The 25,099-nt window shown below is 44.3% G+C and overlaps 2 protein-coding genes across 9 annotated transcripts; one reads left to right on the top strand and one right to left on the bottom strand.

Annotated features, from left to right (window-relative positions):
• Window position 1: 1 nt before the first annotated feature.
• On the bottom strand, window positions 2–8,389 carry LOC106606872 (STE20-related kinase adapter protein alpha). Of its 6 annotated transcripts, XM_014203281.3 has the most exons (14): window positions 8,291–8,384; window positions 7,885–7,964; window positions 7,647–7,704; window positions 6,554–6,582; window positions 3,036–3,138; window positions 2,788–2,909; window positions 2,416–2,524; window positions 2,097–2,220; window positions 1,852–2,023; window positions 1,646–1,750; window positions 1,254–1,504; window positions 1,126–1,168; window positions 828–1,004; window positions 2–578 (listed from the first exon to the last, which is right to left on the bottom strand). In XM_014203281.3, exons 2-13 carry the CDS (start codon window positions 7,894–7,896, stop codon window positions 849–851), a joined length of 1,284 nt encoding a protein of 427 aa, XP_014058756.1. In that variant the 5' UTR covers window positions 7,897–7,964; window positions 8,291–8,384; the 3' UTR covers window positions 2–578; window positions 828–848. The 6 variants fall into 6 exon arrangements, with proteins under 6 accessions (XP_014058756.1, XP_014058755.1, XP_014058759.1 ...); XM_014203280.3 differs by having other exon boundaries at window positions 2–1,004; XM_014203284.3 differs by lacking the exon at window positions 6,554–6,582 and having other exon boundaries at window positions 2–1,004; window positions 8,291–8,374.
• Window positions 7,777–15,387, top strand: LOC106606756 (ATP-dependent RNA helicase DDX42). Of its 3 annotated transcripts, none has more exons than XM_082976456.1 (18): window positions 7,777–7,796; window positions 8,970–9,203; window positions 9,341–9,488; window positions 9,638–9,699; window positions 10,195–10,231; window positions 10,847–10,999; window positions 11,124–11,228; window positions 11,388–11,507; window positions 11,611–11,787; window positions 11,880–12,008; window positions 12,127–12,226; window positions 12,343–12,390; window positions 12,484–12,581; window positions 12,735–13,011; window positions 13,197–13,423; window positions 13,526–13,636; window positions 13,759–13,857; window positions 13,972–15,387. In XM_082976456.1, the coding sequence occupies exons 2-18, from the start codon at window positions 8,977–8,979 to the stop codon at window positions 14,632–14,634; spliced, it is 2,781 nt and encodes a 926-aa protein (XP_082832582.1). In that variant the 5' UTR covers window positions 7,777–7,796; window positions 8,970–8,976; the 3' UTR covers window positions 14,635–15,387. The 3 variants fall into 3 exon arrangements, with proteins under 3 accessions (XP_082832582.1, XP_014058593.1, XP_082832583.1); XM_014203118.3 differs by lacking the exon at window positions 7,777–7,796 and adding an exon at window positions 8,439–8,536; XM_082976457.1 differs by lacking the exons at window positions 7,777–7,796; window positions 8,970–9,203; window positions 10,195–10,231 and having other exon boundaries at window positions 9,360–9,488.
• The last annotated feature ends 9,712 nt before the right edge of the window (window positions 15,388–25,099 follow it).

The raw sequence follows: 25,099 nt of genomic DNA on the forward strand, positions 1-25,099 counted from the left end.
CGAGGTGAAAGGTATTTATTATCAAGTAAAATAGTTGACACTCCCAACACTTTCCCTTCGTGAAACCCAGACAAACTCTGAAACAAGCACCATTGTAACATTCACTTTTTTGCAGGACATAAATGGCCAATAACAGGAAGGTTAATCAAATACATGGACCTCAGTTGGCACAGTCTAGTGTTAACTTGCTTTGCCATCTTCAGTTCAGGGTTTCAGGTAGAAACAGATTTTTCTTCCCTCTCCTGTAAAACTGATGGTTCAGTATGAGAGCCTCTTCTCAGCTGTGAGGAAATACAAACACTGTCTGGTTCGTGATAGCCTTGGACAAACTTCTGGAATCTTCCATCTGTTGTGCTGGCAAGATGGCTGATTGGATCAACCCTTGGTAATTCGGTCAGTTCCTGGTCTTGGTAATGTCAACAGATGGCTCTAGATAGGGTCAAGTACAGCTCAGATCAAATAAGAGGTAGAGTCTCTCTGCTCTAGCTGTAATGGAACATCTCCATTGGCAAGTGAAAGAGCTGACTGGACATACTCCCCCATACGGTTCTTCGATGGGTCCAGAGCTTTAGTAGAATCTGGAGAGATGTGTGCGTGAGAGGAATTGGGTGTCAGTCAGTGCAAGGGTCTATCTGCTCATGCATCTTTCAGACTAGAGCGATAGCAAGGAGGTGAGATGGCAGCTGGCTTTTAAACCCAGTCAAAGGGAAGAGAAACTGCTTAGTTTGAATTATTTACATGGGCCATTTAATAAGAACATAGCGTAAATCCAGTCCGAAGTCTTCTCAGAGCATCTCCTGTTAACCTCTAGGTTACTACACACACACCTCTCTCCTGTTCCTCTGTGGTCAGAAGTCCCAGTCATCCACATCCATGTGGCTGAGGCCAGACTCCAGGCTGGCCAGTCCAGAGGCAGCGTCCTGAGGCTGGGTACTCTCAAAGCCCGTGATGGGCGTTACGGGCCGGAACAGCTCAGGCAGAGCCTCCGATGGCCGACGCTTGATCTAGGGAAGAAAGGAAAGAAATCATTGGGATTCTAATAATCAAATGTGTGACTGAATGAAACCATTATGACTTAAATGTTGTACATTGATGTTGAGGGGGGAGGAACTCGATCCTACTGACCTGTTTGAAGAAGGAATGACCAATGAGAGCACTGGCTGAGGGTCTGGGGGGGGAATAAACAATTAAATGAGCTAAAATTCATAAGACGATCAATGTGAGGACCAGCAGCCTAGCTTGGAGTGGCTCACCTCTTCTCTGGGTCCCTCTGTAGACACAGCTCCACAAAAGCATGGAAGTGGGGAGAGAAGGTACGACTGTAGGGGTGGCTCCCCGAGGAGGAGGGCTCTCCGTTAGAGTGGTGGGCCCCTCCGGTGCTGGGGCCCTCACAGATCCCAGAGTCAGCCCCAGAGCGGGAGGGCTTCATGGTCAGCTCCTCTGGGGGGATGGTGGTGGTGTCCAACAGACAGGGGACTGTCCCATTCAGCTTCTCCAGCAACATCTAAAAGACAGAGGACCACGAATAGGACAGAGGGGAGGAAGAGGAATGGAGAGAGATGCCAATCAAGTGAGGAGCATAATATAGATCTTTCAGAATCAAAATAGGGTAAGGGGTTGATCAGGCGATCAGGCCACTAGTCACCTGTGTGGCTGGCATGTCTTTGAAGGGCACATGTCCATTGGCTAGCTCACAGGCTGTGATGCCAAGACTGTAGATGTCTGACCGGAAGTCGTATCCCTGCAGATTCTGACATGCACACACACCAGGGTTGACCGATAGAAACAAACCAAGGTATTATAGTTTAAAAGCAAGGTATTGCATGTTAGCCAGGTGTGGTATGGAGTTACCTGCTGCAACACCTCTGGGCTGAGCCAGGGCAGCACCTTGATGCTGTACTGGGGGAAGTCATGGACCACTCTCGCCCGCTGGCCGTGACGGATCAGACTGATGATGCTCCGCAGACCAGACATACACACCTGACCGTCTACCGAGATCAACACGTGGCTGGCCTTCACACTCCTAAACACACAATTAGACACCATGTCACAAACCTGCATGAAAAGCCCTGGGCCTGTGTGTACTTTCTACTTACCGGTGTACATAGCCCATGTGGTGGATGTAGTCCAGGGCTTTGAGCATGCCCAATAGGATGTAGGCGATGGCCAGCTCATTCATCCCATCAGTGAAGTGGCTGCTGATCAGGTCTCTGGCCGACCCTAGGACATGTTAGACACTACATTAGTCATTGAGAAAGCAGAGGACTGAATAGTAGGGTTAGGTGGAGACAAATTACCTTAGTGTGGGAATGGTAACTAGAGTCCTCTGGTCTACATTTAGCTTTTGACTACATTTGACTAGGACCAGAGTGGTGTAGTCTTACAGTCAGTGCTCTCCTGTCTGTGAATCCTCACCATAGGCCATGAAGGGAGAGATGACCCACAGCTCATTCTCTGCTATGAAGATGCTCCTGTAGGGCAGGATGCTGGAGTGGTGGAACAGCTTAGATACATGGAGCTCAGCCTGAGAGAGAGACAGATTAGACTGGGTTAGGTTTAATGGACAGAGAGGGAGATAACTCAATGTAATCTAATAGATACAAATTAGACAGACAGATGGGAGGTTGGATTTCATAACAGGTGATGTCAAAGCAAGGGATGAATGCATTCAGTGGGGAGGAGTGAAAGAGGGATATAAAGATGATTTGACTGATGTCTGTCTGCCTGGCAAAGGGAAATGTGACAGATGGATTGTAGAATGATAGATGGATGGTGACAGGTCCAGACCTGCAGGTAGTTGACCATTTCATTGGTGCAGGACTCCAGGTCAATCCGACGGATTGCTACGTGTTCCCCTGTGGGTCTGTATCTGGCAAGGTTGACGGTCATCAAGTCCTCCAGGCCTCGACCTAGCACAGCAAAACACACACACCAAATTAGACTCGAGACAGGCGCACAAACAATGTATTCAACAACAAACACACAAGAGCCGTGGCAGCCAAGTCACTGGGGTTGGAAGCCTGAGACTGACTGACCTATGATGGTCAGGAGCTCATAGGCGCTGCTGTCAGGGAGGAAGCTTCCCATGGTGTCCCGCCGTGGGAGTGAGGTCAGGCTCTCGTGGCTGTCTTCATGGGCCTGGGGGGAGAGGCGGCAGCAGGGAAGGAGTTAGCAGTGGAAATGATAGCATATATTGGCCCTTAGTGTTGGGCGTTACTAGTGGCATTGTGAGAGTGGCCTGCAAAGGCTTGGTCAGACGTGATGGTTAATGCTAAATCATATACAGTCAGACTACAGAACGGAGTGTGTACGAGCAGTACTTGTGGAACCTGAGTGGAGAAGATCTAACTTCAGGTTTGAATTCTGTTGGTGGCAAATTATAAGCAAGAAGCTACATCATTTATGAATCATGCCTTCTGTAAACCTCATCACACCATAGTGCTTGAAATATTAACACTCATGGTAAGATACATGCAGAGTGGGTACCCCAAAATAATAATATGTGTTCAGAGCGGAAGAGGCGAAGCAAGAGGTTGCACTATTGCCAAAATGTGTCCAAAATAAGCCCAATGCGTTTCTATGGGCTTAGGCTTGTTTCCTGCCTTCCCACCTTTGGAACAATGACTCCCATTGTTGGGCGGAGACGTGAACATCTCGTGTATCATCTCAAAAGACAAAATAGGGATCCAATAACAGTCTTAAAAGACGCTCAGAAATAAAACTATTTTCACTGTCAAAATGTTTGACTGGACAAAAATGTATGCAGGGCTCTATACAAAGATTTTTTAACAAGGAGCACATAGAAATGTAGGGGCACAATGGCAGGAATTGCCAACAATTACAAAATAGTTGTTTTTTCCCCCCAAGGGGCAGTTTCCCCCTCCAAATTTTTTTCCAGGTAACAGTAAAATATTTTGATGCATATGTGACCAAAATAGTACCACTGTAGAGCCCTGGTATGGGGTGTTGTCCTAAACATACAGTTGAAGTCGGAAGTTTACATACACTTAGGTTGCAGTCATTAAAACTCATTTTTCAACCTCACCACAAATTCCTTGTTAACAAACTATAGTTTTGGCAAGTCGGTTATGACATCTACTTTGTGCATGACAAGTCATTTTTCCAACAATTGTTTAGAGATTATTTCACTGTATCACAATTCCAGTGGGTCAGAAGTTTACATACACTAAGTTGACTGTGCCTTTAAACAGCTTGGAAAATTACATAAAATGATGTCATGGCTTTAGAAGCTTCTGATAAGCTAATTGACATAATTTGAGTCAATTGGAGGTGTACCTGTGGATGTATTTCAAGGCCTACCTTCAAACTCAGTGCCTTTGCTTGAAATCATGGGAAAATCAAAAGAAAATCAGCCAAGACCTCAGAAAAACAATTGTAGACCTCCACAAGTCTGGTTCATCCTTGGGAGCAATTTCCAAACACCTGAAGGTACCACGTTCATCTGTACAAACAATAGTACGCAAGTATAAACACCATGGGACCACGCAGCCGTCATACCGTTCAGGAAGGAGACGCGTTCTGTCTCCTGGAGATGAACGTACTTTGGTATGAAAAGTGCAAATCAATCCCAGAACAACAGCAAAGGACCTTGTTACAGTGCTGGAGGAAACGGGTACAAAAGTATCTATATCCACAGTAAAACGAGTCCTATATTGACATAACCTGAAAGGCCGCTCAGCAAGGAAGAAGCCAGTGCTCCAAAACTGCCATAAAAAAGCCAGACTACGGTTTGCAACTGCACATGGAGACAAAGATCGTACTTTTTGGAGAAATGTCCTCTGGTCTAATGAAACAAAAATAGAACTGTTTGGCCATAATGACCATCGTTATGTTTGGAGGAAAAAGGGGGAGGCTTGCAAGCCTAAGAACACCATCCCAACTGTGAAGCACAGGGGGGGGGCAGCATCATGTTGTGGGGGTGCTTTGCTGCAGGAGGGACTGGTGTGCACTTCACAAAATAGATGGCATCATGAGGTAGGAAAATGATGTGTCTATATGGAAGCAACATCTCAAGACATCAGTCAGGAAGTTAAAGCTTGGTCGCAAATGGGTCTTCCAAATGGACAATGACCCCAAGCATACTTACAAAGTTGTGGCAAAATGGCTTAAGGACAACAAAGTCAAGGTATTTGTGGGCAGAACTGAAAAAGCGTGTGCGAGCAAGGAGGCCTACAAACCTGACTCAGTTACACCAGCTCTGTCAGGAGGAAAGGGCCAAAATGCACCCAACATGTTTTGGAAAGCTTGTGGAAGGCTACCCAAAATGTTTGACCCAAGTTAAATAATTTAAAGGCAATGCTACCAAATACTAATTGAGTGTATGTAAACTTCTGACCCACTGGGGATGTGATGAAAGAAATAAAAGCTGAAATAAATCACTTTTTACTATTATTCTGACATCACATTCTTAAAATAAAGTGGTGATGCTAACTGGCCTAAGACAGGGAATTTTTACTTGGATTAAATGTCAAGAATTGTGAAAAACTGAGTTTAAATGTATTTGGCTAAGGTGTATGTAAACTTCCGACTTCAACTGTATTACATTATTAATTTTTAAAAATGCATTAACAGCTTAATAACCATTTCTCTACCAATTTCCAGCCAGCATTGCGAGGTAGATGCCCTTCACATTAAATCACTCAGACAGGTTGCCATGCATTGCCAAAAATGGAACACATGGAACTCGATCCATTCCATTCAACTCCAGTTCACAACCATTGGTGGATCCAGAGATTTCCACAACAGTGACACATTTGACATGAACAAATAACCAGTTGCTCATACCCTCCCACCACCCACCTACATGCCCTCTGCTTTCTAGTAAGGGAGAACTACAGTGAACACAGGCAACAGACAGTGTCCACACTTCAGACTTAAACTACTTCACAAACATGAAACAGGCTTGGTCAAAATTAGTGAGGACTTTCAGTGAAGAACAACAGAAACCATAAATCAAATAGTAACACCATGTTAAGACCACACTGAGGTTCCTAAGGGCCCATTAAGGCCGGCTTTACAGGGAGATTATCTGTCAGCTGAGACCAAACAGCCGTTTCCGTGACAGCCGTAAAAGACAAGTGCAGGTCAATTAAGCCTGGTAATTACAGATGACCCGTCATTGCCCACTCTAAAAGACACAAACTGTGGTCAACTTTATGAATCATGAAGGACTGTTTTGATCTCTGGAGGAACCGATGGAGCCATCAGGTAACAAGTAGTATTATGCACTTATACTGATCACATCATTTTTTCAATCAGACTTGACAACCTCAGTTGCTCTCTCCAACCCAACCATGTCTCATCAAGAGGACATCACTACTGTAAGCTCCACCAATCTCCGAACTCCCCCAATAGGAAACCCTGGTGGGTGAAGTAGGATGGGCCTCAAAATACAAAGCACATACAGCACAGCATTGTGAATCAGATGCCCATGCACAAAAGCACACAGGGCTTGTGAATTCATTCACTTTGGCTCCACCCTCACACAGGCAGATGGAACAATCGAGAGCCATGACTGGAGTACCACACTTACTTTCCTGTGAGAGCTTCCCTGAGCTTGCTCTGTGGTAGAGAAACCACATCAATGACAAACACACACACACACACACACAAGAGAAGGATCTGTGTTTAGAGCAGCTCAGGAACCATTAGGTACACTGTAAGTGTAAAGTATAGCATGTGGTGTTTGTTGCAGGAGTCAGATCAATGCTGCTAGCTGGCTCCCATAACAAGGAGGATTCAGTTTAGGCTAATTAGATACCGCTGATGCATCTGTTAAATCAGGAATCTGAGGATTCAGTCTAGCGGGATTGAGTGATTATGCATTGCCATGGGAACAGGAAGCAGCCAAAATCAAACTTGAAATCAAGCGTATGAACAAACACAGAACAATTATGCAATGTGAGCTGATCACACAGAAATATGAAGATAATGCAAAGCTTGATAGTGAAGACCCCCAGCTATTCAGTTTCTCTATGTAAACCGATTCTTCAACCACTGATAAATTGACAGTGCTTTCCTGTCCTCATGTTAGTGTCTAATAAGACCCACATACTGTAGAAACATCTCTTTGAACCTGCCGTACTTGTTACCCTTAAAATATGATTTCCTTAATAAATATTTGACCTAGGTATCATTTCAACTTCATATATACTACAAAGACCGACAGCGCAACAGAATATTAATCTGACATGCAGTATTCTGAGGCTGCACATTTACTGCATTGATCAAGTCTGCCAGACAAGGAGACATCACACTGGAACAAACTCTCTTCATGGCACACATGTAAGGTACAGTGAGACATTTGACACCTGCAGAGCATTGAAGCAAGCAGTAGCTCTTATGTGTCCTGAATCTATATGGGAGACAGAGGTTTCCAGCCACATATTGCCAAAGAACCAATTGGATTCCTGTAGGTTTAAATTGTATTATGCCAATTGTTTGTTAGAGTGTGTTGTTTTTTTAAAACTGCGCAATGCAATATCTTGTTTTGAAAACAAAGCTGCACTTAGGATATAGCTAGCAGGTTCTGTATGAGGGTTGGGCAACTTCATAGCTGATGATAGGTCTTGTGTGTAAGCAGCAGTTGATTGGGGAAGCCTTTTCAGCATAACCTTTGACCTTACCTCCAAAAAACTCAAAATCCCTCAGGCTCTCCACACTCAATTTCTCTGAGACCCAACGCTGGGATTGAGAGAGGGAGAAAGAGACAGATTGGTATCTGCCCTCAGGTCAATCACTTCTCCAATAACTGATCATTGCTGTGACACTGACTGGTAAGGATTCAGCACAAGTATTTTATACATGTCCTAGACTGAGCTCTAACGCCAAACAGGGAGGGGAGCGCTAACAGAGTTCACTCACAAGAAAAGACATGGATCTGTCGATTGTGGCAGCTAGAACCGCTGAAACCCCATCCGGAAAAAATTCCTCCAAAATAAATACTAACACAGTAACAGAGGAAAGGTAACACGTTAACGTTACTTCGCTATGAACAAGACATGTAGCTTACTATAACCTACCTATTGCCTAAATAATAATTTAAGTTGTAATGCTAATGTGAAAACCATTTCACAAATAGTATAATAGATAGGCCCAAAAACATGTTATTAGCAGGACTACTAGCTAACGTTAGCAAGCTACAGTAACATATAGCTATGTAATAAAATAAACGAACGTTAGCGTGGCTAGCTTACGCTATCTTTTTCATTACATTAAACAACACAGATTAGCTAGGTAGCTATATAAACCACGATAGCTAGTAACCTACCTGTATGTTAACTTGAAAAAATAGCTAGCTAGTATCTGGTGGAACGAGTTTGTTAGCTACCGTTTTCAACAAACAACTATTATCGAAAAGGGGCGGTAACTAATGTCACATGTTTGCGTTGGTTGTTGTGAGAAGCAATCCGTCGCGCGTAATCTACGTCTACACACGGTAATGACGCAAAACACTTTCGAGTCGCGCTGTGAGATTTGGCAGTGGTAAACATATCTTTCTTGGTGGTGAAAACAGGTAAATAAACAGATCATGAAACCAGGAGGTTAGTTTATAGTGTATAACGTATACTAGATTTAACTGCTTTTGCAAATATCCTTTGACAAGCCATATTTGCTCAGTCAATCATTTGTCACACACCCACTTCTTCGCCGTGCTGCTGCGGCCCTAGAGAAGCGTAGCATGCTAACGTTAGCTAGTTTAATTTAGCCAATTAATGAGATCCAAACATTAGCTAGACACAGATTAATGCAATATTTGATATCTTCATTTGCCAGAAGCCACAGATAATCTTTGACATCCCACAGACATTGATTTACGAGATGATTAGCATTTAGCAGACGTTTGTGGGTGACACACAAGGCCTGCGATGAATGGACTGGAATGCAACAGCAATGTACACAGTCAAATACCAAATGTGATTATCTTTATTTTCCCCTTACTTCTGTAGGACAGCTATGAACTGGAGCAAGGGTGGCCCAAGTGGTAAGCGAGGGTTCGGGTTTGGAGGATTTTCCCTTGGTGGTGGTGGAGGAGGAGGAAAGAAAGAAGAACTGCGCGTGCCTCAGAAATCCCACACGTCCTTCGGAGGCGCAGGGACAGCTGGAGGTTATGGCAATAACCAGCAACTCCCTGCATTCTACAAGATAGGAACAAAAAGAGCAAATTTTGATGAAGAGAATGCGTGAGTATAGACTTATCTTTCCTTTAGGGTTGGGTTTGGTGTGCTTCGTATGCTGTATGATCAACCAGTTATGCAGGATGTATTACATTGATTTCAATGACATTTGACTGGTGATAACTTTCCTAACTCATTTCCAGGTATTTTGAAGATGATGAAGAGGAGTCAAGCATCACAGATTTGCCATATATCCCAGCTGAGAACTCCCCCACACGGCAACAATTCCAGTCTGGAGGGGGCTCAGACAGTGAGGATGATCCTCTGGATGCCTTCATGGCCCAAGTGGAGGTGAGTCAAGGATTCCCCTCTTAGACCTGGATCATGTAGGAAGATACACATTTTCTCCGTAGTTCGTCTGTTTAAAATCAGGGGTTATTGTCAGAGCTTTTGGGAAATATTGCAGAGGGGTATATTGTTCACACTCTTGTCTGCTTTAGGACCAAGCAGCTAAAGACATGAAGAAACTGGAGGAAAAAGAGAAGGAAAAGAAGGTTGAAAAGTAAGATCCCTTCAATTTCTACCCCTTAAGCTTAGGGCCTTCAAAATTACCTTGTCAATAATATAAGCAAAAATATTATTAGCAAAGGCCCTATTCAAGGCCACCAGGCAGGCAGGTGTAGTACATTCTTCCCATGCACCTGTGTATTGATTTGCACGTATTCCATGGTAATTAGTCAAGTGTCCAAATTATTAATCTATTCTCATCCCAAAACTCTAGCGTGTTATTAAGATACTGTAGATATAAAGTTCCCACTTCAACTGCAATCATTCACCACTGTGGAGCAAAGATATGTCTCATTTGAAATAATCTGTCTTGCCGTTCAATTACCTTAAATTTCCCCAGTTGGTCCATACTGTAGGTAACTAATCAAGCCTGCCTTGCATGGCGACTTTGTAGGGAGGGGATAAGCGTGACATTAGACAGGTTGTGGGGAATCATGGGTGAACAAACGAGTCGCAGGGAAGTTTTTTTTTTCTCCGCTTGTTTTTACAGGGGTATACGTGATGACATTGAAGAGGAAGATGAACAAGTAAGTGATCCATCCAACGTTCCTAATTTACTACTGATCAGAGAGCCTCCAGACCCCAACCTCCCCTCCCGACCCATCTATGGCCAAGTCTCACCACCTACCACATCTCTCACTCTTTTTTTCTCTCTTTTACTCTCTCGCTCTCTCACACTATGCTAACAAACCCAATTGCAGGTTGAATCCTTCACCCTATCCTACTTGGATATCTACATGCATACTTGTGGTGTCAATTCTATATATTCTTTAAATATACCCATGCCTAAACTAAGCATGTTGATTAATAGTTTATCATCTCTTTTCAAATATGCCATACTGTAATGAATGTTTACTATTAACTGGTGCTGTTCTTACTACTTTGTGAAGAGGGGGTTATAAAATCTGACACTGATCAATTTCAGCCCGAATAACGCAAAGACTGGTTTAAACTGAGTGTTAAAACATAACATGGCTTAGACTCCGACATCGATATGGGCGATCATCAGAGCATTTTGTCATTGACTGTATTTGAATGTATATCCCCCGGTTATGAGAGTGGTAAGAGTGCCTGCATGAATGTGTGCTACATTAGGCGTTTAAGCTGACTCTGGTTGACTCATGCGGCTGTGCTCTGTGCAGGAAGCCTACTTCCGCTACATGGCAGAGAATCCCACAGCTGGGCTGACCGCAGAGGATGAGGATGAGAACATAGACTACGACAGTGATGGGAATCCCATTGCCCCCACCACTAAGAAGATCATCATGCCCCTGCCCCCGATGGACCACTCTGAGGTAACAGCTGCATACTGCACCTATCTGAGCCAAGAGGCAAGAAGTCATATGTTATCTTGTCAAGTGGAGTTTTTCATTTTATTTTAGTGACTGAGGTCCTACATTTATATCATCCCCTTTATAGATTGACTACCCACCTTTTGAGAGGAACTTCTACAACGAGCATGAGGAGCTTCTCAGCCTGACAGGCACAGAGGTGTTTGAGCTGAGACATAAACTCAACCTGCGGGTAAGTGTCCGGAGAAGGAAACGCACACATACAACCACATCTAAACCCAACCACACAATCCTAGCCAACATACCACTTACAGACAACTGTTGTATGATCCCATTGTGTCTTTAACCGAAAGCCTCTTGTCTATTTATTTTGCTTCATTGACTTTGGCAGGTGTCTGGTGCCGCCCCTCCTAAACTCTCCACCAGCTTCGCCCACTTTGGGTTTGACGAGCAGCTGATGCACATAATCCGCAAGTCGGAGTACACTCAGCCAACACCTATTCAGTGCCAGGTACCTAAGTAGCTTGTTTCCTAGGTCTTTCTTTTTGGTACTTATATATTCCTTTAGTAGCAAATAGGCCTCACCTGTATTTTCTTCCCCATCTGTCCTGTAGGGAGTTCCCATTGCACTGAGTGGACGTGACATGATTGGCATTGCGAAAACTGGTAGTGGCAAGACTGCAGCCTTCATCTGGCCCATGCTAGTTCACATCATGGACCAGAAGGAACTGGAGACTGGAGAGGGGCCCATCGCAGTCATCGTGTGCCCCACCAGGGAGCTCTGTCAGCAGGTAAGACAGCCAGGGAGAGATGGGTCAGGAACAAAACATTTCCATGACAAAATGATGATTGGGCCCCTAAAAATGATGGTTGTGCTCCCTAGATCCACGCGGAGTGTAAGCGTTTTGGGAAAGCCTACTCCCTGCGCTCGGTGGCGGTGTATGGAGGAGGCAGCATGTGGGAGCAGGCCAAGGCTCTTCAGGAGGGGGCAGAGATAGTTGTGTGCACCCCGGTAAGAGCTCTAGTTGACAATCACTGTGGTAGACTGTGTTTAGTCTTAATGTATTAGAGGAAAATAATTCCCTGAGGTCATTTCACTTATTGGGTTGTGTATGTTGTTGTTCACACAGGGTCGTCTGATTGACCATGTGAAAAAGAAGGCCACCTCTCTGCAGAGAGTGACATACCTGGTGTTTGATGAGGCAGATAGAATGTTTGATATGGGCTTTGGTAAGTTGGCTTTCCCATCTTTATTTTGTTCCCAATGACCACTAGGCCCAGAAGATTGTTCACTGAAGTTGGTTTGACACCTATTTATATCATATACTTTTGGAAACTTTTTTCAGAGTATCAAGTGAGATCCATTGCCAGCCATGTCCGACCTGATCGACAGAGTAAGTGTGTGTATGTGTGCATGTACACTTGTTAGAGGCTTTAGATAAGACAACCTCATCCTATGAACCTTAACTTTACTCCTGTCCTCACAGCTCTTCTATTCAGCGCCACCTTCCGTAAGAAGATTGAGAGGCTGGCTAGAGATATCCTGGTGGACCCCATCCGTGTGGTGCAGGGAGACATCGGGGAGGTAAGACCCGTGGCTCTTCTCACACCATCTGATTGCAACTTCTACCATTTGTTTAAAGTTCTACATTGCCAGAACAGTCAACCAGCTGGCAGCAGAACATTTTCTGGAGTTTAGTCATCTAAAGCTCTTCAATCCTCCATCCTTCCTCCCCAGGCCAATGAGGATGTGACCCAGGTAGTGGAGATCATGCCCAGTGGGGTGGAGAAGTGGGGCTGGCTGACCCGCCGCCTGGTGGAGTTTACCTCCTCTGGCTCTGTACTTATCTTCGTCACCAAGAAGGCCAACTGTGAAGAGCTGGCCACCAACCTGACCCAGGAGGGCCACAGCCTGGGCCTGCTGCATGGAGACATGGACCAGAGTGAGAGGAACAAGGTCATCGCTGACTTCAAGAAGAAGAGTCTGCCCGTGCTGGTGGCCACCGACGTGGCAGGTGAGGTGGGGGTGGGCTGCAGACGAGGGGGTGGGGAATGAATGTGGCACAACATTCCAATCATCAGAGATCTGTCTATGTTTACACAGACACTGACAATGATTTGATTGTTTTTGCCTGAATTCCAGAGCTCCTACATACTTGTCATTCTATCATTCACTCCTTCTTTGTCATTTCCTCCCTAGCCCGTGGTCTGGATATCCCTTCAATACGCACAGTAGTGAACTATGACGTGGCTCGGGACATCGACACACACACACACCGAATTGGCCGAACAGGTCGTGCTGGAGAAAAGGGTGTTGCCTACACCCTTCTCACCAGTAAAGACACATCATTTGCAGGAGACCTTGTGCGTAACCTGGAGGGAGCCAATCAAAGCGTCTCTAAGGAACTGATGGACTTGGCAATGCAGGTAAGACATTCTACATGTCCCTGACTGACTGTTGAGGACGGCTATGGAAAGATCCATTTTATATGATGTCTTTACTGACCTCCTTTGACGTATTCCTCTCAGAATCCCTGGTTCAGGAAATCACGCTTCAAGGGCGGCAAAGGGAAGAAGCTAAACATTGGAGGAGGTGGTCTGGGCTACAGAGAGAGGCCAGGATTGGGAGCTGAAAGTTCTGTGAGTTGGCCATGTCTATTTGTAACATTAATTGTGTTATTTTTAGTGTATTATCTTGTTGGTAGTTCAGTGGCATAATAGTGTAACTCTTGGTGATTGTTGACAGTTAGTTGTTTCTCCAGGAGCGTAGTGGTGGTGCTGCCATGGGTAACTATGAGGGCTACAGCAAGCCTACCGGAGCCATGGGAGACCGCATGTCAGCAATGAAATCAGCCTTCCAGGTAACTAAACTGTCACTCACTATCTATTCTGTTAGCTTTAAATTATCTATTTTTCTCATTAATTATTTCTGTACGTCTTGAAGTCTCTCTTTAATCGTTGTCTATTTTCCCCAGTCTCAGTATAAAAACCACTTTGTGGCGGCATCCGGCATGGTTCCTAAACTCACCACAAAGTCCAGTAGCTCTTCAGGCTGGACCAGCGCTGGAAGTCTGAGCTCTGTCCCCACTGGGGCCCCTGAGGGCCCAGACCGGCCTCGTGTGCCCCCCTCCTTAGCCATGGCCCCTCCAGCAGCCCTCGGCATGGGCACCAAGATGGCAGGCTTCACCAGCGCCGGCTCCCTGAGCTCTGTGTCAGACAGCCAGGCCACTGCTCCTCAGGGGTATGCTGCCTCACCCAGGGAAGGGCCCCGTGACAGACATGGTGATGACAGGAGTCGCCATGGAGATGGCCACTATCGTGACAGGAGAGACAGGAGCGAGCGGCACAGTGGCGGGGGAGAGCGGGACCGCCATGGGGAGCGGGACCGCCACGCAGACCGCGACAGATACGGGGACAAGGATCGCCATGGCAGCAGCGGGCGCCATGGCGATAGTCGTAATGGAGACGGAAGTAGAAGGGACAGGGAGCGAGACGATTGCAGAGGTGACAGGGAGAGTGGAGACAGGGCAGGGAGTGAAGGAAGGGGGGACAGAGCTGAGGGGAGAGGAGACCGAGAGGAAGACAGCTTTGCAGTCCCAGATCCACCAAAACGCAAAAAGAGTAGGTGGGACAACTAAAGCACAAAACACATCACCTGAAAAGCAACCAACCAACTGTTCTTAGATGAGCATGCCTAGTCTGTAGATGCACAGCTGGTCATTTCAGCTGAAACATGCACAGAAAATCAAGGGTTAATGTGTGAACCGACCCTACTGCGCGGTCTAAATGCGCGGGGAAAGATATGCTATCCTGCATTGGTTGGGGATTCAGTAACATGGCTCCTGATTGTCAGTTTGTCTGAAGAAGTGTTGAGTTTTTGGATAGAGTTCCAATCTACTGTGCATGGAGAAAGAAATCTACTGTAAATATACCATCCAGATAGTTTTAACCTCACCATAAGTGAGATGATCAATCTTTCTGGTCAATAGAAGGGAGCAGTGGAGCTGTTGTGCAGTCCTGAAGCCACAGAAAACACCTGTGATTGAGATGTCTGTTGTATTCTTACGTCCTTTCTCACTGGACACCCCCCTGTCGTTCTAGTTAAACTCTTAGCCCCGAGTAACCCAACACAGCCCTAATGGACTAAATGTGAGTGTGTATTATCAACCCACGTTAATGACAGATCTCCTTTTTTTATGTGTACTACTTCCTGTGAATCGATCTGTGTTTGTGAACTTTGCATCTTGTATTCACTTCTTAGTAAAGTATATGCTTTTGAAAGTGGCGTGTATGTAAAATGTATTTGTTAATTTTTGTGTGAGGCTACGCTTGAGTTCATTCACAGGAGGATGTCAAGTATTTTTGATTAAAAAAATGGCTTTGGCAGTTTATTTTGTTTGTCTATAGTTTCCTTTTGTTTGTAATTTGTCAATGGCAGTGCATTCTAAACTTAGCTACATCTGACACAGCAGTTCTGAACTATAATAAACATAAATTCACTTGGTCCCACATTTGTCACCACTCACTACGTTTTGACACCTGCTATTATAGAAGTGGTTATATGAGAAAAACTGAACTCAAACTCCATAACATTCTGTTTCAAAAGCTTCCATTTTGGAATTGGCTTCTGTCTTGAAAATGACTAGTCTTAGGCATGAAAATACCCATGAGGTTCTCATGTTTTCTATATCTGTAATCTGCACACAAGATGTGACACGAACAGCTGTCATTGTGAGGATATAATTGGCAATTCCTTTTTGTATTTAACCCTTGATGCATTTTTGCTCCTCGGTGTACATGTAACTTCCATAGACAATAGGGTTAAGACTGAGCAGATACATGTGAAAAAACAATGGTCTAATTTTTGTTAATAAAATCATGTGGTTTTGGGTGGTTTGTAGGGTACCTTTTTTAGAAGGTATCCAGAGCCAGCCACAACTCTGGGTGCATCTCTTTCCTCACACATATGGAGAATCTTAATTGCAATCTCCTTGTATCCGCTCTCCTTGCCACCTCCTCAAAACCCATTGGATGAGAAATCCAGAGGTCCCTCCCCGCTGACCTTTTCTTCCAATGGGTTTTGAGGAAGAGGGAGGGCATAAGGAGTATGCAATTGAGAAAAGGCCATGTTCTTCTGATTGACCATGTGAGAAAGAATGCCACCACCCGGAAGAGAGTGATATTCCTGGTGTTTTAGCTAGCAGATCCGACCCACTTGCTTACAGCTGAACTAGAGTAGGACAGGCCTCCTGTTTAGATTAACACACTCTGCTGGTTACTGGTGTTTGTGAGGCAGATCCCATGTTTGATATGGGCTTTGGTAAGTTGACTGCCTTTACTTTACCAAAGACTGGTCTGTATTTTGTCACCTATTTATATACTCTTTTGGTATCCTTTTTCAGAGTATCAAGTGAGGTCTAACGCCCGCCATGTCCAGCCTTATCGGCAGAGTAAGTATGTGCCTGTGTAAGGAAGAATCTTAATTGCATACTCCTCGCGTCCCCTCCTCTTCGGTGGGTTTTAACGGCAGTTGGCATCCAATATGTTGCCTTACCGCCCCCAACTGGACTATAGTATAAATCCATTATACTTTCTGATAGAAAATACTAAATAAAATAAAAACACCCTTCAACTAACCCTACACTCATTAAAAACCCACTAGCCCATTCCACTACTTTGACCCTATCTGCTCCTACACCATGCCAACGGCCTGAGAGGACAGGACACCGCCACTCAACACACACTGTAACTCTTCTGAAGTCAAATCTCATACAACCAAATATTTCTCTGCAGCTGCCACCAGAACATCTATTTTTTGTTACTGAAGTATATATCACTTGTTGGCATATCCCTCTTTGCTGGCACAGATCTACTACTCACAGGGATCCTGCCAGGATCCCTCAACCTTGACCCATCCTCCTCTACTTTCTTCACAGCCTCAGCGTATGACACCTTCTACACTACTCTGACTCTGGCCACCTCAACCTGCCTCTCTCGCACAGGACACTTCCGATCCCTAGCAACATGGGCACCCCTACAGTTGCACACACAACTTTTTCCACAGAATCTACACAATCCTCTGTCCCATGCCCTCCTGCACACTTCCCACATCTTGGAATCTCCCTCCTACACACTGGTGTGACATGACCATAAATGTGGCACCTGAAACACTGCAGTGGATTCGGCACAAAAGCTCTAACAGGATAACTGATATATCGTAACATGACTTTGGCAGGTAAAGACTGATTCAAAAGGACAGAGTGTGACACCTCTTTCGCCTCCTGATGTGAAAATATTTGATTGGTGATTGGTTAAAAGACCAATTAATGCAAAAAATATCATAATTGGGCTGCCTGTCTCAACGCAGCCTTTGTGTACAAAATCTCCCCTACCTGGAGGGGAGTCTGCTACTTATTGGTAGCCACACACCTCAGTCAATGTAATCAACCAAATCACGTCCACCTGAAAGAGGCGGGACTACCTCTTTAAATATCCCCACCTGCGATAACTAGCCCCTTTCAAACCAAACCAGCATGGAACACTTACCCATAAATGAAGCCATGAAGACCAAGCCTGTTTTAAAATATCCAAAGGCTACCATCTCCCTGTTTTCTTGAAGACCTACCCGTTGTGTTTACTCCCACCCGGCCGAATCAGACTTTAAGCTATTTTTCATGGTGCCAAAACCTGGGATGGTAACACAATGGGGGGAGTGTAGCAGCATACCACGCAGCCACCCTGGCCTACCAAGTGGCCAATAAAGCAGGAGGCCTAACAAGCGCCGTACCATATGGTCTACTAAATGACCTGCCAATCGGCTACCCGCAGGCTACCTGCTCCCCTCGCCGCAGGCTACCAGCTACACCCCGCCAAGGCGCTCTCCTTCCAGTGGTCAGTGTACCAAACCGCCCAGAGTGCTCCTCCTCCAGCTAGTCGCAGCCTACAGTACATTCAGAAAGTTTTCATACCCTATTCCACATTTTGTTGTTATTCAAAATAGGTGAGGATTTTTTTTCTTCTACCATCTAAACATAATACCTCATGATGACAAGGAAAAAATATTAAAAATTTATTTTGGCAAATGAATTGAAAATGAAATATAGAAATCTAATTTGCGTAAGTTGTTGACACCACTGAGTCAATACTTTGTAGAAGCACCTTTGGCACTGACTACAGCTGAGTCTTTCTGAGTGAGTCCCTAAGAGCTTTCTACACCTGGATTGTGCAACATTTACCTATATTCTCTTCAAAATTCTTCAAGCTCTGTCAAATTAGTTTTCAGGTCTTGCCATAGATTTTCAAGTAGATTTAAGTCAAAACTTTAACTCGGCCACTCCGGAACAGTCACTGTCTTATTGGTAAGCAACTCCAGTGTAGATTTGGCCTTGTTTTTAGGTTATTGTCCTGCTGAAAGGTGAATTCATCTCCCAAGGTCTTGTGGAACGCAGACTGAACCAGATTTTCCTCTAGGATTTTACCTGTGCTTAGCTCAGTTATAAATTGATGTCCTGCCTGCGGGACAGTTGAGCTAACGTAGGCTAATGTGATTAGCATGAGGTTGTTAGTAACAAGAGAATTTCCCAGGGCGTAGACATATCTGATATTGGCAGAATTATTGTTAATCTAACTACACTGTCCAATTTACTGTAGCTATTACAGTGAAATAATACCATACTATTGTTTGAGGAGAGTGCACAGTTATGAACTTGAAAATGTATTAAAAAAACAATTAGGCACATTTGGGCAGTCTTAATACAACATTTTGAACAGAAATACAATAGTTCATTGGATCAGTCTAAAACTTTGCACATATACTGCTGCCATCTAGTGTCCAAAATCTAAATTATGCCTGGGCTGGAATAATACATTATGGTTTTTCTCTTGCATTTCAAAGATGATGGTTAAAAAAAGAAAATTAAATGCATGTTTATTTTTTTGTATTATCTTTTACCAGATCTAATGTGTTATATTCGCCTACATTAATTTAACATTTCCACAAACTTCAAAGTGTTTCCTTTGAAATGGTATCAAGAATATGCATATCCTTGCTTCAGGTCCAGACCTACAGGCAGTTAGATTTGGGTATGTCATTTTAGGTGAAAATGTAAAAAAAGGGTCCGATCCTCACAATGACAAGCATACCCATAAGATGATGCAGCCACCACTATGCTTGAACATGTGGAGTGGTACTTGGTATAGTATTGGATTTTCCTCAAACATAACGCTTTCTATTCATGACAAAGTTAATTAGTTTGCCACTTTTTTTCTGTATTACTTTAGTGCCTTGTTGCAAACAGGATGCATGTTTTGGAATATTGTTTTATTCTCTACAGGCTTCCTTCTCTTCATTGTCAATTAAGGTTAGTATTGTGGAGAAACTACAATGTTGTTGATCCATCTATGGTTTCTTCTATCACACCCATTATACTCTGTAACTGTTGTATAGTCACCGTTGGCCTCATGGTGAAATCTCTGAGCTGTTTCCTTCCTCTCAGGCAACTGATTGGGAAGGACACCTGTATCTTTGCAGTGACTGCTGTGTATTGATAGCGTCCAAAGTATACAGGTTGATCCAGAGCATCCCAAACATGCTCAATGGGCAACATGTCTGGTGAGTATGCAGGCTGTGGAAGAACTGGGACATTTTAAGCTTCCAGGAATTGTGTACAGATCCTTGCGACATGGGGCCGTGTATTATCATGCTGAAACATGACGTGATGGCGGCGGATGAATGGCACAACAATGGGCCTCGAGTTTGTCATTCAAATTGCCATCAATAAAATGCAATTGTGTTCGTTATGTCTGCCCAAACCACAACCGCACCGCCGCCATGGGGTACTCTGTTCACAACGTTGACATCAGCAAACTGCTCACCCACATAATGTCATACACGTGGTCTGCGGTTGTAAGGCCGGTTGGACATATTGCCAAATTCTCTCAAACGGAGAGAGAGAGAGAGAGAGAGAGAGAGAGAGAGAGAGAGAGAGAGAGAGAGAGAGAGAGAGAGAGAGAGAGAGAGAGAGAGAGAGAGAGAGAGAGAGAGAGAGAGAGAGAGAGAGAGAGAGAGAGAGAGAGAGAGAGAGAGAGAAAATACTTAAATTCACATAGGACACCGGATGAGACATTAGAAATACTCCAGATATAACAGACTGACCTTAGCCCCCCGACACAAACTATTGCAGCATAAATACTGGAGGCTGAGACAGTTGGGGTTGGGAGACACCTTGGCCCTGTCCGACGATACCCCTGGACAGGGCCAAACAGGCAGGATATATCCCCACCCACTTTGTCAAAGCAAAGCCCCCACACCACTAGAGGGATATCTTCAACCACCAACTTACCATCCTGAGACAACGCCAAGTATAGCCCACAAAGATCTTCCCCACTGCACGAACCCGAGGGGGGCGCCAACCCGGACAGGAAGATCACGTCAATGACTCAACCCACTCAAGTGATGCATGGAAGAGCACCAGTAAGCCAGTGATGCAGCCGCCGTAATAGGGTTAGAGGCAGAGAATCCCAGTGGAGAGAGGGGAACCGGCCACGCAGAGACAGCAAGGGCGGTTCGTCGCTCCAGTGCCTTTCCGTTCACCTTCACACCCCTGGGCCAGACTACACTCAACCATAGGACCTACTGAAGAGATGAGTCTTCAATAAAGCCAGTGTAGAGAGGCTAGCACTGGAGCAATATGATCACATTTTTTGGTTCTAGTCAAGATTCTAGCAGCCGTGTTTAGCACTAACTGAAGTTTATTTAGTGCTTTATCCGGGTAGCCAGAAAGTAGAGCATTGCAGTAGTCTAATCTAGATGTGACAAAAGCATGGATTAATTTTTCTGCATAATTTTTGGACAAAGTTTCGGATTTTTGCTATGTATCGAAGATGGAAAAAAGCTGTCCTTGAAATATTCTTGATATGTTCATCAAAAGAGAGATTAGGGTCCAGAGTAACGCCGAGGTCCTTCACATTTTTATTTGAGATGACTGCACAACCATCAAGATTAATTGTCAGATCCAACAGAAGATCTCTTTGTTTCTTGGGACCGAGAACTAGCATCTCTGTTTTGTCCGAGTTTAAAAGTAAAACTTTTGTCGCCGTCCACATCCTTATGTCTGAAACACAGGCTTCCAGGGTGGGTAAGTTTTGGGCTTCACCATGTTTCATCGATATGTACAGCCGAGTCGTCTGCAAAGCAGTGAAAGTTAACATTGTTTCCAAATGACATCACCAAGAGGTAAAATAATAGTGGACCTAAAACGGAACCTTGAGGAACACCGAAATGTACAGTTGATTTGTCAGAAGACCCACCATCGACAGATAAGATCTAAACCAGGCCAGAACTTGTCCGTGTAGACCAATTTGAGTTTCCAATGTCTCCAAAAGAATGTGGTGATCGACGATATCAAAAGCAGCACTAAGGTCTAGGAGCACGAGGACAGATGTAGAGCCTTTGTCTGACGCCATTAAAAGGTAATTTACCACCTTCACGAGTGCAGTCTTAGTGCAATGATTGGGGTCTAAAACCAGACTGATGTGTTTCATATACATTGTTTGTCTTCAGGAAGGCAGTGAGTTGCTGCGCAACAGCTTTTTCTAACATTTTTGAGAGGAATGGGAGATTCTATAAGGCCAATAGTTTTTAATATTTTCTGGGTCAAGGTTTGGCTTTTTCAAGAGAGGCTTTATTATGGCCACTTTTAGTGAGTTTGGTACACATCTGGTGGATAGGGAGCCGTTTATTATATTCAACATAGGAGGGCCAAGCACAGGAAGCAGCTCTTTCAGTAGTTTAGTTGGAATAGGGTCCAGTATGCAGCTTGAAGGTTTAGAGGCCAAGACTATTTTCATCAATGTGTCAAGAGATATAGTATTAAAAAACTTGAGTGTCTCTCTTGATCATAGGTCCTGGCAGTGTTGTGCAGACTCAGGACAACTGAGCTTTGGAGAAATACGCAGATTTAAAGAGGAGTCTAATGATCATGATCTTTCGTCAAAGAAGAAGTGTGCTCTTCAAGGAAGAATCACGGTTTCAACTGTATCGGGCAGATGCTAGACAGTGTATTTGGCGTTGTATGGGCGAGCGGTTTGCTGACGTCAGCGTTGTGAACAGAGTGCCCCATAGTGGTGGTGTGGTTATGGTATGGGCAGGCATAAACTACGGACAATCTATGGATTTCCATTATGTGAAATCCATAGATTAGGGCCTAATTAATGATTTTCTATTAACTGATATCCTTATATGAACTGTAACTCAGTGAAATCTTTGAAATTGTTGCATGTTGAGTTTATTTTTGTTCAGTGTATATCAAAAATGTACTTTATTTTTTTATGAATATTACTAACCGATTAAACTAATTTTGGCCAAGGGATCCACGGAATAAATTGAGGGTGTAATACAATGTAATATTATTAATTTAACTTAACTTTAACTTAACCCTGGGCAACATGGGCCTGGGAGGCTCACAGGAATATTGGTAATCCACAGTTCTCCACCAAAGGTACATTTTTCAACTCAATACTTGTATTCCCCCTTCTCCCATTTTTTTTTACATGAATGCACTGTAATTTTAGCTTTAAAACTGCTAAGTTCTCTCTCTTGCAGGATATTAGTTTTAAAACTGCAACAACAACAAAATCTCTTTGCCACATGACAATCTGTAGAACTTCAGGAAATTAGCTTAAACTGCTAAATGTTCTCTCCGATGCCAAGAGATGGGCCTTTCAAATCTTCCTTCCATGGGCCTGAGACTTGCGTTGTCTGGCCATTCACTGCCCGAAGTCATAGTAAACCTCCTTGTATGCTATTGTTATCTCACTAGAGTTGTGTTCAGATTGTGGGGGATCCCTGATGAATTTGCTAATATTAGGGGTCCACGGCCCCAAAAAGTTTGAGAACCCCTGATTTAACCTATTGCTGTGCATACTTTTGCACTTTACTCGTTTGCTAATCGAATAGCATTGTAACATCTAAACCCTTTTTGTTCAAGTGGATTTAATTTAGTGTCCATGTCGATAAGCTTTGCAGAGCTACCCATGGCGTTACCTCCCACCCATCCTTTTATTTTGCATTTAGAAAAGACAACCCCATCCTATGAACCTAAACGTCACTCTTGTCCTTTCAGTTCTTTTGTTCAGCTCCGTGAGATTGAGAGGTTGGCCAAAGATATTCTGGTGGACTCATCAGTGTGGTGCAGGGAGACAGAGGTAAGAGCCATGGCTCTTCTGACTGCAAATTCTACCAGATTACAGTGAGGGAAAAAGTATTTGATCCCCTGCTGATTTTGTACGTTTGCCCACTGACAAAGAAATGATCAGTCTATAATTTTAATGGTAGGTTTATTTGAACAGTAAGAGACAGAATAACAACAACAAAAAATCCAGAAAAACGCATGTCAAAAATGTTATAAATTGATTTGCATTTTAATGAGGGAAATAAGTATTTGACCCCCTCTCAATCAGAAAGATTTCTGGCTCCCAGGTGTCTTTTATACAGGTAACGAGCTGAGATTAGGAGCACACTCTTAAAGGAAGTGCTCCTAATCTTAGCTTGTTACCTGTATAAAAGACACCTGTCCACAGAAGCAATCAGTCAATCAGATTCCAAACTCTCCACCATGGCCAAGACCAAAGAGCTCTCCAAGGATGTCAGGGACAAGATTGTAGACCTACACAAGGCTGGAATGGGCTACAAGACCATCGCCAAGCAGCTTGGTGAGAAGGTGACAACAGTTGGTGCGATTATTCGCAAATGGAAGAAACACAAAAGAACTGTCAATCTCCCTCAGCCTGGGGCTTCATGCAAGATCTCACCTCGTGGAGTTGCAATGATCATGAGAACGGTGAGGAATCAGCCCAGAACTACACGGGAGGATCTTGTCAATGATCTCAAGGCAGCTGGGACCATAGTCACCAAGAAAACAATTGGTAACACACTACGTCGTGAAGGACTGAAATCCTGCAGCGCCCGCAAGGTCCCCCTGCTCAGGAAAGCACATATACATGCCCGTCTGAAGTTTGCCAATGAACATCTGAATGATTCAGAGGACAACTGGGTGAAAGTGTTGTGGTCAGATGAGAACAAAATGGAGCTCTTTGGCATCAACTCAACTCACCGTGTTTGGAGGAGGAGGAATGCTGCCTATGACCCCAAGAACACCATCCCCACCGTCAAACATGGAGGTGGAAACATTATGCTTTGGGGATGGTTTTCTGCTAAGGGGACAGGACAACTTCACCGCATCAAAGGGACGATGGACGGGGCCTTGTACCTTCAAATCGTGGGTGAGAACCCCCTTCCCTCAGCCAGGGCATTGAAAATGGGTCATGGATTGGTATTCCAGCATGACAATGACCCAAAACACACGGCCAAGGCAACAAAGGAGTAGCTCAAGAAGAAGCACATTAAGGTCCTGGAGGGGCCTTGCCAGTCTCCAGACCTTAATCCCATAGAAAATCTGTGGATGGAGCTGAAGGTTCGAGTTGCCAAACGTCAGCCTCGAAACCTTAATGACTTGGAGAAGATTTGCAAAGAGGAGTGGGACAAAATCCCTCCTGAGATGTGTGCAAACCTGGTGGCCAACTACAAGAAACGTCTGACCTCTGTGATTGCCAACAAGGGTTTTGCCACCAAGTACTAAGTCATGTTTTGCAGAGGGGTCAAATACTTATTTCCCTCATTAAAATGCAAATCATTTCATAACATTTTTGACATGCGTTTTTCTGGATTTTTTGTAGTTGTTATTCTGTCTCTCACTGTTCAAATAAACCTACCATTAAAATTATAGACTGATCATTTCTTTGTCAGTGGGCAATCGTGCAAAATCAGCAGGGGATCAAATACTTTTTTCCCTCACTGTATGTAGTGAGTCATTCACGGCACTGAATGGCTCCAGCAAAACCCTTGGTGACAGACTCCTCACGGAAGTAACTAAACACCCCACTGCCGTGCTTTCTGAAGGTTAGCAGGATTCATAGTCAATGGTGCACTAATGTCAGTACTCAGTATTCAAATACAGGGTGAAAAACTAGCTGGATGGATGACAGGAAAAGGTGGTGGATACGGGCTGTTTCTGCATTTACTAAGTGACATTCATGTGTTTGTTT

This window comes from Salmo salar, chromosome 06 (assembly GCF_965601325.2).
Source record: "Salmo salar chromosome 06, fSalSal1, whole genome shotgun sequence".
Taxonomy (NCBI): domain Eukaryota; kingdom Metazoa; phylum Chordata; class Actinopteri; order Salmoniformes; family Salmonidae; genus Salmo; species Salmo salar.